At 46.9% G+C, this 12577-nt stretch overlaps 1 protein-coding gene across 3 annotated transcripts in view; it reads left to right on the top strand.

Moving 5' to 3' along the window:
• na (sodium leak channel non-selective protein na) overlaps positions 1-12577 on the top strand; it is a 631552-nt gene that overhangs the window by 613982 nt on the left and 4993 nt on the right. For 2 of the 3 annotated variants that reach the window (XM_069314566.1, XM_069314565.1), the window contains exons 31-32: positions 11557-11731; positions 12064-12242. In XM_069314566.1, coding sequence (XP_069170667.1) covers positions 11557-11731; positions 12064-12242 — 354 coding nt within the window. Of the gene's footprint in view, positions 1-11556; positions 11732-12063; positions 12299-12577 lie in introns of all 3 variants that reach the window. The other variant, XM_069314567.1, reaches the window with a different exon arrangement.

Below are 12577 nucleotides of genomic sequence, written 5' to 3'. Positions count from 1 at the left end.
GTCGGCCAGTTATGCCCCTTATGTGTAGTGGAAGCATGTTGAACAGCCTCCGGCCTCTGATGTTGATAAAGTGCTCTCTCAGAGTACCTATTGCACCTCTGCTTTTCAACGGGGGTATTCTGCACATCCTGCTATGCCTTCTGGTCTCATGTGATGTTATTTCTCTGTGCAGGTTTGGGACTAGCCCCTCTACTATTTTCCACGTGTAAATTATTATGTAACTCTCCCGCCTGCGCTCAAGAGAATGAAGATTTAGGCTCTTTAGTTGGTCCCAGTAGTTTAGATGTTTTACTGAGTGGATTCTAGCAGTAAAGGATCTCTGCACGCTCTCCAGGTCAGCAATTTTACCAGCTTTGAAAGGGGCTGTCATTGTACAGCAGTACTCCACTCTAGAGAGCACTAGCTTCTTGAAAAGTATCATCAATCTCTAGTGTGAAAGGTTCTTGTTATCCAACCTGTCATTTTTCTTGCCGTTGTGACGGCTACTTTATTGTGTTCTTTAACCCTCAAACTGCGCATATCATATATAAATGATATCACTGACAAAACCGAAAACCGCGCACATCATTTATATATGATTTCGTGTCTAGCGCTATAATTTAAACGCCCCGCCTGGGATAAGGGCAGCTATAGTACAGCCACGACCGATAGTTGCCAGATGCCACCTAGAAAAAAAATCCAGGCCAACATTCTTGGGTGTTACAGCGTCAGTATTGAGCAAGCCACCAAGGCTGGCGCACGCAACACGAGCTCACAGCACCGCTGTTCAGCTTGTGACCACAGCATCGCCTACAAATACCATAATATAAATGATACTGCTATTATTTAGTAGTGATAGTATTACTGAAGCCCCCTGACTGTGATAAAACTGACCAGGATTCTGATAATAGCAGGATTGTGGTGATATTTAGCGCTGTGCTCCATGGAGGGAGGAGTAAGGCTGTGGGAGGGAGGGTTGTGGCGTCGTCTTCTGACTGTGTGTGGCTACCATTTATTGACTGCACTCACCATACCAGCTTAGTGGTTCGATATGGTGAACACAAATGTAGATACTTATATATAACGTGTGTATAGTGTGAGATAACAGCGAGAGGAGTAGGTTGGGAGCCGCCATTTTGGTGAGGGAGGAGCGTCGTCTGCACGACTTGGCATGGTGTTTACTGATGGCCACTATGGTCTTTGGGCACCATACCAGCTTATTTGTTCAGGTATAGTGAATAAAACAGGTAGATACTTATATATAATGTGTCTATATAGTGTAATAACACCACAAACAATATTGTTGGATGACAAATATTTGTGCGTCTGGCCTTGAGGGCGGCCGCCGATCAACTGACTGTTTGAGTAGCTACATCTTATGGCCTTTACTCACCATACAAGCTTAGATGTACAGTTATATGGTGAACAAAACATGTAAATACGTATATATAACGTCTGTGTATAGTGAATAAATACAAAAGAGTATTGTGGGAGGTGAATGAGGGTGAGTGAGGTGGTGTTGAGGGAGGGAGTGGCTCGCTGGTGTTTGGCGGTCACTCCTCGTTGCTTTTTGACTCACACGACCAACTTAGTAGTTCGTTATGGTGTACAAAACATGCAAATACTTATATATAACCTGTGTATATAGTGTAACAACAGCAAAACTATTTGTTTATTGTTTTATGAACATAATAATTGAATCACTAATATGCACACCATAATTTTGAGTACAGCGATGGTTCACACATTTTTTATATATAAATATACCACAGTTCACTGTATGGAATAATATTACTGCAAAAAAACTAAGAAAAAATCAATCAGAGACATTGAAATAATTAGGTAATAATATATTTGTGGTAACTGCCGTCTGACAGCTCGGGCGGAGTAGACCTCGTCTGGCGAAGGCTCTGCCAACGCCCCTTTTTTGCCACACTTCCCTACCCTATTGCGGCTAAAATATGCCACCTACGATTTTTTTGTTATTTTTTCCGTGATCAGGGAACAAAAATGAACACTTCTATAAGACGAAAGAATTTTTTGGATTTTTTTTTTTTTGTTGCGCCTGTGGGTGTTAATTCCATTTGGGCCCCTAGCGGTTTGAGGGTTAAAGGTAAGGTCTTTCAACATGAGTACACCCAAATCCTTTACATTGCCTTTTGTTCTATGTTATGATTTGATATAGCTATGTTATGAGCTGGAACTTATCTTCGTTAAACACCATATTATTTTCTGTAGCCCATAGAAAGACCTGATTTACATCTGATTGGAGGTTTGCCGTGTCCTCTTTGTTGTCTACTCTCATTAATATCCTAGTGTCATCTGCAAAGGATGATACAGTACTATAGATTGTGTCCTCTATGTCCGAGGTGAGGAATGAGAAAAAGTACTGGAGCAAGCACAGTACCCTGGGGGACTGAGCTCTTCACGGTTGATGAACCGGATTTTATTTTGTTGACTATTACACATTGGGTTCTGTTAGTCAGGAAATTGTAGATCCATCTGCCTATTTTTCTGGTAATTCCTTTTGAATGAATTTTATGTACAATAACACCATGGTCACATTTGTCAAAGGCTTTTGCAAAATCTGTGTAAATTACATCAGCAATTTGTTTGTCTTCCCTGGCATCTAATGCCGTGGCATAGCGGTCCAGCAACTGTGATAGACAAGAGTGCCCTGTTCTGAAACCATGTTGTTCAGGGTTATGGAGATACTGTGAATCCATGTATTTTGTGATCTTACGTCTTAGTTCTCTCTCAAAGATTTTTATGATGTGTGATGTTAGTGCAATCAGTCTGTAATTTTTTGCCTCTGCCTTTTTTTCTCCTTTATGGTGTGGTGTTATCTCTGCTGTTTTTAATATGTCAGGGATAATGTCAGTATCTAGGCTTTGTCTCCAAAGAATGTGGAGGGATAGTGGTTTTCTGTGGGGAGCCCCTACGGCTCCCTGGAGCTTATCGGACTAATGTATGTCATATTAGACCGGGACATTAGCTAAGGAGTTCAGACCTACCAGGGACCAGCGCCAGAACCTGGCCCCTTCAGAGAGGTTTCAGGTAGCAATGGCCCTGGAAAACCCCCTTGTGGTTGGGGTTTTCCTTATCTGCCATCGACCGGGGTCAGGCACCCAGAAAGGTAGGCATAACAAAACAAATCCTACATGGTAAAAAACTAAAACAAAAAACTGAACAGAGAGGTAGAAATTCCCTACAATCCCAAGGAAACAATCAAACATCACACTTTACTGCCGCGATGATCGTCCGTGCGGCCCTCCCCGCCCCGAGAGGGGGAGGGGGAAGCCCCGGACCTACCCCGCCGGCTGCCAAGCTTCAGTTCGTAAGCTCATGTCAACTGGGATAGACGCTTCTCTGGTCTCAGTTTCCTAAACGGTGTTTGCCTTGTGTGGCGTTCACTGCCGTGTGTTGTGTTGTGCGATGACCAGGAGTACCTCATCAGTGCCGGGGCTGCATGCACTTAGTGGCTGACTTCCCTAAGCGCCCTGTGAGTACTGCCCCTGCGTGACAGGGTTATCTTCCCTGGGGCGTTCGGGAACCATTCCCGTAGAGGTTCCTGCTGCTCGGCATTTGCCTTGCCCTTGGGGCCAGCTGGGGCTTGGGGCCCTTGTTTGGCCCTGGGTAGGGATTGGTATTGGGCTGGTTAGGGCGTCAAGGTGTTGCGCGGCCTGCCACCTAAGCGGTGACCGGGTCCTGTTGCCTCTGGAGACGGTGTACTTTTGCGGGGTTTTTCTTTTGTTTTTATTTTCATGCCTGGTGGGGGTCTGCCTAGTGTGGCTATAGTTCCACTGTTAGTGTTTGGCGTCCCTCTGCTAGGCCCCCGTGATTGTACACGTCGCAGGGGTTTTCAGTGCCATCCTCTACCCTCTTGTTATGTTTGGGTTTCTTAACCGGTTAGCAACACCTTGCTCGGGCTTCCTGTAACAGTCAGCTTACAGGCCCTGGAAACCTCTGTCTGGGCTCGGTGGACCATTGAATGTGTCTTCCGGGTTCCATCCCGTCTTGTATGGGATCGTTGGTTGCTGTACCCTTGTCTCCGGGTGACAGTCGCCACTTTTACCTCCGTCATGTTGCCTGTTGGGTCACTGACACCTTGACCCGGAGTCTTGCGAGAGATATTCTCTGCTTGTTCTCCAGTACTTTTCTGAGGTTATTACTGTTCAGAGTACAGGCGGCATCCGTGTTGCAAGCTAGGTTAGCTTGCTGCAACATGCTAGGTTGGTTTCCCACTCGGATGTCCCGAGGCCGCCCCGTTTTGGTTAGGTGCTGTTCGCCCCTTTCCCTCCCTGTTCCCGGCTCCGGACTGTCTGCGGGTTTCGGGGTCGGGGCGGGGTTTAGTTGGGGCCGAGACTCGGGCGGTTTTCGGGGCTGCCCCGTTCAAGTTGGGGGACGGAGGTTTTCGAGCCTGTTCGTCCTGCCAAGGTTTCTGGGTCTTACCAGCGCCCCTTTCTTGCTCCCTTTCCCATGGACTCTTGCTTTTCTTTAAGGGCGGAGGGCTTGGAGAACGGCTCTGCCCCCGGGGCCTCTGTTGCTGGTTCCCGGGGCTGTGGGGGATGCCTGCTAGCAGTTCTGGGGTGGTTTGCCCCTGCCTGGGTTTTCTGTTTTTGGGCGGAGTTTTTCGCCTATCTGGTCTGCTTGCTTCCCACTTTTGCTGGCATGTTTTCGTATCTTTAGCGTCGGTCACAGCCCTCTGTTCTGGCGGCCATTTTCGTCTGTCGGTTTCCCGGCGTAGCCACCAGGGCGGCGTTGTGGTTTGTTTACAGGAGCCTGGGTGTGCGAGAGAGCTTCTTAAGTGAATTTTCACCTTTTTTCAGGGGTTTTATTCTCCTGTTGTCGTTTCTTTGCTTTTCTGGCGTTTTCTGCCCGTTGCCTGTTCCTCTGGGAACGTTTGGGTGTTGATTTTACACCGGGTTTCCCATTTTGTCTGTTTTGGGTCTGGGCCCTTGGGTTTGGGCTCAGTGTCCCTGGCTGTTATGCTTGCTCCCACACCTTGTCCCTCAGTTTTCGGTCTGTTATGACCGTTTCCCTGGGGGTTCTGTCTGGGGACTGTGCTTTGCCTTTCTGTGGTGTTTCTCCGCCGGCAAATGTGGTGGTTTGAGCTCCCCTTGGTGCGATTCCGGGTTCCTTTGGGTTCTTTGGTTACGTTCCAGAGGTTTCTTCCTCTTGGGCCCCCTTTGTGGGTTCAGGGGGCTTTGTTTCCTTGTGTGTGACCCGGTTCTGCCTTCTGGAGTTCCGGGGTCTTCCTGGCTTGCAGACTGATCTTTTTGGGTCTTGGCACATGTTGTGGTCGTGCTGGGACTTTGAGGTTTTGTTGTCGAAGTGGGCCTTTTGATGCAGTTTTGTGCCTTCTTTGCCTGGCCAGCGTGTTGCTCTCTGCCCACTGGTAGGCGGCTTGTACTTTTATTTTCAAGTGTGTGTGTGTGTGTGTGTGTACGCATGTACATGTGTACATTGTGCGTGAGTGCACATGTGTATACACACGTGTGTAACATACCTTGTGTCTATGTGTATATGTGTATATACATAATATGTGTATATGTGGGTATGTGTACTTTTTCTTTCGGAAGGGGCTATGTTCCCTTCTCTGTTGATGGGGAGCTGGGGGAGCAGCTTGCTCTGTTGACTCTCGCATGGTCCCGTTATTGGTGGGCGCTTTTGGTTGTCTTCCGGCCTCTGATGGCGGCGGTGGACGGCTTCTCATCTTTTGGGGGGGTTCAGAGCTGGCGGGGTGGGCTTCTTCCCATGCGCTTCATCATATCATCTTAGTGGGTGCGTTGGACGTGGTCGATTCGCCCCATACTTCTGGGGTTCCCGTCTGCATTTTCAGACATGGGCCTTTCGCATCTGCGGTTCTTCTGGACTTCAGTCTGCGCCCTGGATTCTATGCCCTCCTCGGAGGACTGTTGTCTCCTGTCCGGCTTCTGTTGGGGCCGGGTGCCTGGATGGTGGCCCTGAACCTCCAGGTCACTTCTTGGCACGTTCCTCTCCAGTTTTCTGGGACTAGCACAGTTGGTGGTGGGGCTTCAGTCTTGCTGCTTTTGTTGCCTTCCCTATTTTGTAATTGGCACTTGGTGTATTTTTGCATCTTTACCGGATCTTGGTGCCCTGTCTGAGTCTGCTTGGGATTCGGTGTGTGGCCTACCTCGATGACTGGCTGGTGTGGGCTCCCAGTCGGTCCGCTTGTCTGCTCGTCAGGGGTGTGGTTCTTTCCAGATCGCCGGGTTTGGTTTCTTGGTGATCTGGTGGCCATTCCATCTGTTTCCATCACGGGTTTGGACCTGGGCCTTGTTTAAGGCTATTGGGCCACTCCTTGTTTTTCCCTCCAGAAGTGTTACTGCAGCTTTGATCCCGCCTTTGGCTGTTCATGAGACGGTCCCGGGTTGCTCAGCGGTTGCTCGAGCAATTGTGTGGGAGTCTGAACTTCGACGTGCTGGTCTGCCCGCGGGGTCGGGTTTGGCTTCAGCGTCTGTTTGGTTCCTTCTGAGACTCCCCTTCCGCCTCTTGCAATCATTGGGTTCGTTCCTCCGGGGATATTGTGTTGGTGCTGTGTCACCAGCTACCTCTTTGGAGTTTTCGGGGTTCCGTGCCTTGGCACCTCCCCAAGCCTTTGCTCGATGTATTCACGGACAGGTCATCTCTCGGCTGGGGCTTTGTGACAAATGCTCACCAGGTCGGCCGAGGATGGTGAAGTCTCTCCATCCGTTGGGCTCACAGCACGGTTCGGGAGTTCGTGGTTGTCTGGTTTGCGCTTCGGAGGGTTTGGGTCACTCGGTTATTTATTTATTTATTTATTTATTTATTTATTTATTTATTTATTTATATATATACAAGATGTACATTGGGTTTGTGAGAATACATTGGATAGTACAGTATTTACATTCTTGTAAAGCCACTAGTACGCGCAGGGTTTCGGGCAGGAAAAACAGTTATCTACCATTCAGCTCCATTCGGACTGTTCTCTGGCGGTTCTTGCCGGAACCACAGGGTTTTTCTTAGGTGTTGACCTTTGGGGTTGGTTCCTTAGAGTGGCTCATTTGCTGGATTCTCGGGGTTTGGCTAACCGTGAGGTTCATGTCTGGGGTGTGTCCTGCGTCCTGGCGGACAGCTGTCTCGGTTCATTCCTCTGTTCGCGGATTGGCCAGTCATCGCCGACTTGTTTTGTTGGCTCTGCCGGACGTATGGACTCCTGGCCATGGACGTCTTCGAGTCGGCGTGGTCTAGGCATCGCCCATTTTATGTGGCGCCCTTATCCACCTGCGAGGTGTTCACGGTGGATGCTTTTCGGCAGGACTGGTTGAGGTCACTCGGGCTGTTGCTTGTACCTGTTCCTCTTCTCCCGGTCCAGCTTTTGCTTCGGGTTCTGGCACAGTTGCAGCCCATTTCCACGAGAGCAGTCTATTGGTTCCTTGGTGGCCGGCCCAGCTTTATTTTCAGACGCTGCTTGATAGGTGTCCGAACCTGGGGCGTTTTCCCGCGGCTCCGCCTTTATCGGCAGGTCGGATTGGTCCTGTATGTGACTGGTTCGGCCTTCTCCTCGGCTCTTCGCGTCTGGTATTTTGACGCGGGTATCACCAAATCTGTGGTGATCAGGTGCCTTTTGTTGACGGTGTCCCACCTGCGAGCTTCGTCTTGGCGACAGTATGACATTCCTGGTGTTGCTATGCACTTTTTCTTGCTCTTCGTAGGTTGTCTTCTCTTTCACATCAGGTTGTCATGACCTTTCTTGGGTTTTCAGGACTACAGTTATTTGATGTTTTTTTACTGTCGCCTCATTTTGTGCGGCGCTGGCAGAGCCGCTCTTGCTTGCGTTCGGGGTGAACGTCACATTCTGCCCCGTTTCGTACGCTTTCTCGTGTTTTGTTTCACCTCCGGCCTGCTCATGCGTCGCCTGAGCCGTCCTGGTCCTTGATCAGGGTTCCTTCTTATCTTCTCCTCAGTTTGTGGTAGCCCCTTCGGTTCATGTTTCTGCTCTTTGGTATTGGTGGTAGATTTGTACGTGTGCAGCCTTTCTCCATCCTGGCGACGGTCGAGACGGCTGCTTTCCGGAGGGATTCTTGGGTTATTGATGCTTGATTGGTTTGGCCGGGGGTGCGTCCTGTGTTGTCCGGTGGTGCTTTTTGCCGTTACCTGCGTACCGTGTCTGGTTATGCACTTTGGTTTGATACAGTTCCCCTCGTTCCCTGTTTTCAGAACTCGGGGCTCCCAGGTCATCCGCAGAGTTTTTCAGTCTTCCAGCCTGTGGTCTGTCTTTGCGCCCATGCTGTTCAGACGTTTGCAGCTTTTTCTGTTGTGTTGGTGACATCTAGGGCTCATTTCGGGTGCAGGGATTTGAGGATCGCACAGGTTCTTGGCCGCCCATTCTTTATGCGTGTCTGCTCCTGTGCGTTCTTGTTGCCTTGAGTCGCAGGTTGTATCCTGTTGTCTCGGCTTCGTGTTGTGGAGTTTGTGGCGGCCGCCTCCCGGGTTAGCCTTTTCTTTTTCCTTCTCTTTGGGTATGAAGCTCCAGGGAGCCGTAGGGGCTCCCCTCAGAACACAAGCGTTGAATGTAATGAAACGCCATTTTCTGGGTGAGCCTCAGAGGCTCTCTGGCAACCCTCCCTCCCACCGGTCGGCGGTTTTTTTGCGTTGGTTGAAGCTTAGCTTCCGAACTGATGCTAGGCAGCCAGCACGATAAGGTCCAGGGCTCCCCCCTTCCCCTCTCGGGGCGGGGAGGGCTGCGCAAACAATCGGCGCGGCAGTAAAGTTTGATGTTTGCTTGTTTGCTTGTTTCCTTGGGATTATAGGGAGTTTCTACCTCTCTGTTCTGTTTTCTCTTTTAGTTTTTACCATGTGGTGTTTGTTTTGTTATGCCTACCTTTCTGGGTGCCTGACCCCGGTCGATGGCAGATAAGGAAAACCCCAACTATAAGGGGTTTTCCAGGGCTATTGCTCCCTGAAACCTCTCTGAAGGGGCCAGGTTCTGGTGCTGTTCCCTGGTAGGTCTGAACTCCTTAGCTAATGTCCCTGTCTAATCTAACATACATTAGTCCGATAAGCTCCAGGGAGCCTCCGGGGCTCACCCAGAAAATGGCGTTTCATTACATTCAACGCTGGTTTTATCTTGATTTTGCATAGGAGAAAAAATATTTCAGATATTTCTCTATCTCACTGATGACCTTTTGTTCTCTTTGCCTCTCCTGGGTTTTGTATGATTCATGCAGCTTTAGTTCAGTTGTTTCTATTTCTCTACGTAACCTTCTTCGCCATATATAGTCACACCCTTGAGATAGGGTGCGACTCTCAAGTTGTTCTGCGATTAGTTTTCTTCGCCTATAGAGGGAACGACATTCCTGTTCCAATCTGCATCTCTTTCTCTTTTTTTTCTTAGGGGTATGCAGTTTGAGCATATTTCTAGTGCTACTGAGCTTATTTTATCTAGGCACTGGTTCAGGTTTGCATTTTCTAGCTGTTCTTCCCAGCTTATTTCTGTGAAGTCTTGCTATATTTTCTCCAAGTTTTTCTGTTTATTATTGAAGTTGAATTTGCTGAAATCTCGATCGGGAATCGGTACTGGTTTGAAGGTCTATTCCCCATGCTTGTCAGAAAATCAATTAAGTTGTGATCTGAGTAACAGGTATTTGTAATCATTATGTTCCTGATCAATTCATCATTATTGGGGAAAATGAGGTCCAGTGTGTTCTCCTTCCTAGTTCGTTCTACTATTTGCTGGTTTAAGGCAAACCTGTCGCACATCTATAGCAGGTCATTTGCATGTGCCTGTTCATTTAGGCTACTTCCTGATATTCTTTCTGATATAACTTTATTAGCTAGGCTCTTCCATTTCAGGTGCTGTAGGTTGAAGTACCCAAGCAGGATGATGTTCGGGGTTGGATGTGTGAGGTTTTCCAAGCAGTGTTCTTTTTTCATTAGTTGGTCTTTAAACTGCTGATGATTTGCCTCTGGTGACTTATATACAATTACTACATTTAAAATCTCTATTTTGAATATCAGCACTTCCACCATATCATTTGTGGTGTTTAGCAGCTCAAAGGACCAAACTTGAACCAATTCTCTTCTTGATTACTTTGAATGAAATGCTAGATAAATTGAATCCTTCTTGTCATGTTTGCAGAAGATGCTGTAAAACTAATGAACAGAAAAAAATGATAAGAGGTCTACAAAATTAGTTTCTGTATGTCAGGGGGCGCCTGACAGCTGAGTGGACAGAGCTTCAGATTCGTAGTCCTGAGGTTCCTTGTTCGATCTCCAGTGAAGGCAGAGACAAATAGGCAAAAAATTTCTTTCACCTTGATGCTCCTGTTACCTAGCAGTAAATAGGTACCTGGGAGTTAGACAGCTGCTACGGGCTGCTTCCTGGGGGTGTGTGTTATAGAATGGTGGACTTGCTATGGGGAAACTAGTACTATTAAGGGGTAAGGGTAGTTAGTATATAGAGTTATCCAATATGGGAGAACTAAAAGGCCCGTCCCCCAAAATAAACTATCCACAGTAATAATAACTTGCGACTAGACCATGTCCGACTAGAGGTTGATCATTGGACTCCCACACAGGAAGAAGGGATACTCCGTTACTAATGTACTTATTTATTAACCCCTTAACAACCCCCCATATACACTCACACCAATAACTAATAATAATAATTACTTTACCACATTATCTTACGTTAAAAGCCTTGGTCCACATAGACAGGATACAAGGTTTACACTGTGAACAAGCTAGGGTAAAGTACTACTAGTAAAGAGCTAGAAGCTTGAGTCAGCTTAGGGTAGGGAGACCACGTGGTTCCACTGGGACCCCTTTTAGAATAACTAGTAATACAAACACTAGGAACACCTAATTCATACAAAGAATAATACTCTACACATTAGAACACGCCTATGCCAGACAATGAGAACGTTACACAGTATACTTAGCTGGTATCAGACCACAGAAATAAAGAAACGAGAGGAGGGAGAGGAGTTCCTGTCACCACAGCCAGCCAGCAGAGAAGACACAGCCCCTCGCATCTCCTTCCCAGCTCACTCGCTGCCAGTAGACTGCTCAACTAATCATACAGCAATCCTATCCCAGTTTACTCAGATTTACTTTACACTTGATTAGAAAGTATTAGTAAACATAGTTGTTGCCTATTTTATTATTTAATAATCAACCCCAAGCTCAGTCTTAACATGCTTTGTGAGAAACAAGAATCGTCTTACGTCTGGCAGGGAAGATACAAACACATACACATCGTCATGCGTTTCCAATACTAAAGGCAGTTTATTAGCTCAGTTTTGACCTCTGGTTTCCACTGAGGAACCCAGGGTCGTAACAGTGTGTAACAAAAAGGAGGCCTGGTTGAGGACCGGACCGCGGGGACGCTAAGCCCGAAATCATCTCAAGATAACCTCAAGATGTGGACTAGTTTTTGAAATGGTTTGAGTTATGGATACTTGGAGTTAAATCCTAACAAATATGTATTTTAGCTAACCCCCAAAATTTGATCCTTGAAGGGATGTTAATTAAAGCTTCATCCCTTTATTTAATTTATTTATAATCAGAATTTATACTTGTCAATTTCAGGAGGGTGAGCGAACCAGGGAAAGGAAGAAAGGAGTAATTATGATGCCTCGCACCGAGTCCATGTCGAGTATCAGTGGCGGGCGAAAGTACTTAGCACCAACACCCTCAGATGCCGCTCTACGTGGAGAGAAACATACACGGCATGACTCAAAATCTAGGAAAAGTAGATCTTCAAGTAATGATAACATTATAATTACTGTTTGTAATTTGTAATATCCTTTTGTCGTGTCATCTCTTCATCCCTGGAAGAGATTTCTCTTGCAATTCTCATGGGCTGAAATGATGTCAGGGGTGGTGATAATCACACAGCTTCATGCTTACTGATGCTTACTCCCACCATTTACCTGAGTGAAATGGGGGAACTAGGAGTAGATGGGAGAGAGGAAAGGAGGGGGGGGGATGTTGAGGGAGAGGGAAGAGGGAGGGAGAAAGGTTGAGAGGGAGACGTAAGAGTTATTTTTATTAATACTGTATTATTAATTATGTTATGATTTTCCTTTTCTTTAGGTGGGAGCAAGAATCTACCTCATGTAAGCGAGGGCGGTGAGGGAATAACTTCTGGAATTGCCGGTCAACTAAGCAGTGATATCACAAGTAATAAGGCGGTTCTTCCACGTTCTGCCTCGGGTTCCGGTGAAGTGAGAGATTGGTGGCGAGAACAGGTCGGGTACAACTCAGGTTCTGAGGTTAGCGACGAGACGGACAAGGACGGCTGATTACAACCATTGGTCATTCTTCTCTGGTTTGTGGCATTATCATAAGAATTTAAAAGAATTTATTTCACTGAACTTGTGAAAAGTTAGGGAAAATTGTTAGATATTTGATATATAAATAGATTATATACAGAGTAATACATACATATATTTGTGTGTTAACTTATTGTGGTTACAAGAGTGGAGTAATGTTCTATCTGCTTAAGTTATCAACAAAAAATGTAACATTTTGTATGGTTTATGGACATGCTGTATGGCCTCCTTTTGAAGCCCAGCCCAAGTACTGTACCTCCTTGTTGCAGTTTCTC

This window comes from Procambarus clarkii, chromosome 79 (genome assembly GCF_040958095.1).
Source record: "Procambarus clarkii isolate CNS0578487 chromosome 79, FALCON_Pclarkii_2.0, whole genome shotgun sequence".
NCBI classification, from domain to species: Eukaryota; Metazoa; Arthropoda; class Malacostraca; order Decapoda; family Cambaridae; genus Procambarus; species Procambarus clarkii.
Note: the sequence above shows the minus strand (reverse complement) of the source record. Positions and strands in the feature narration are given on the sequence as shown.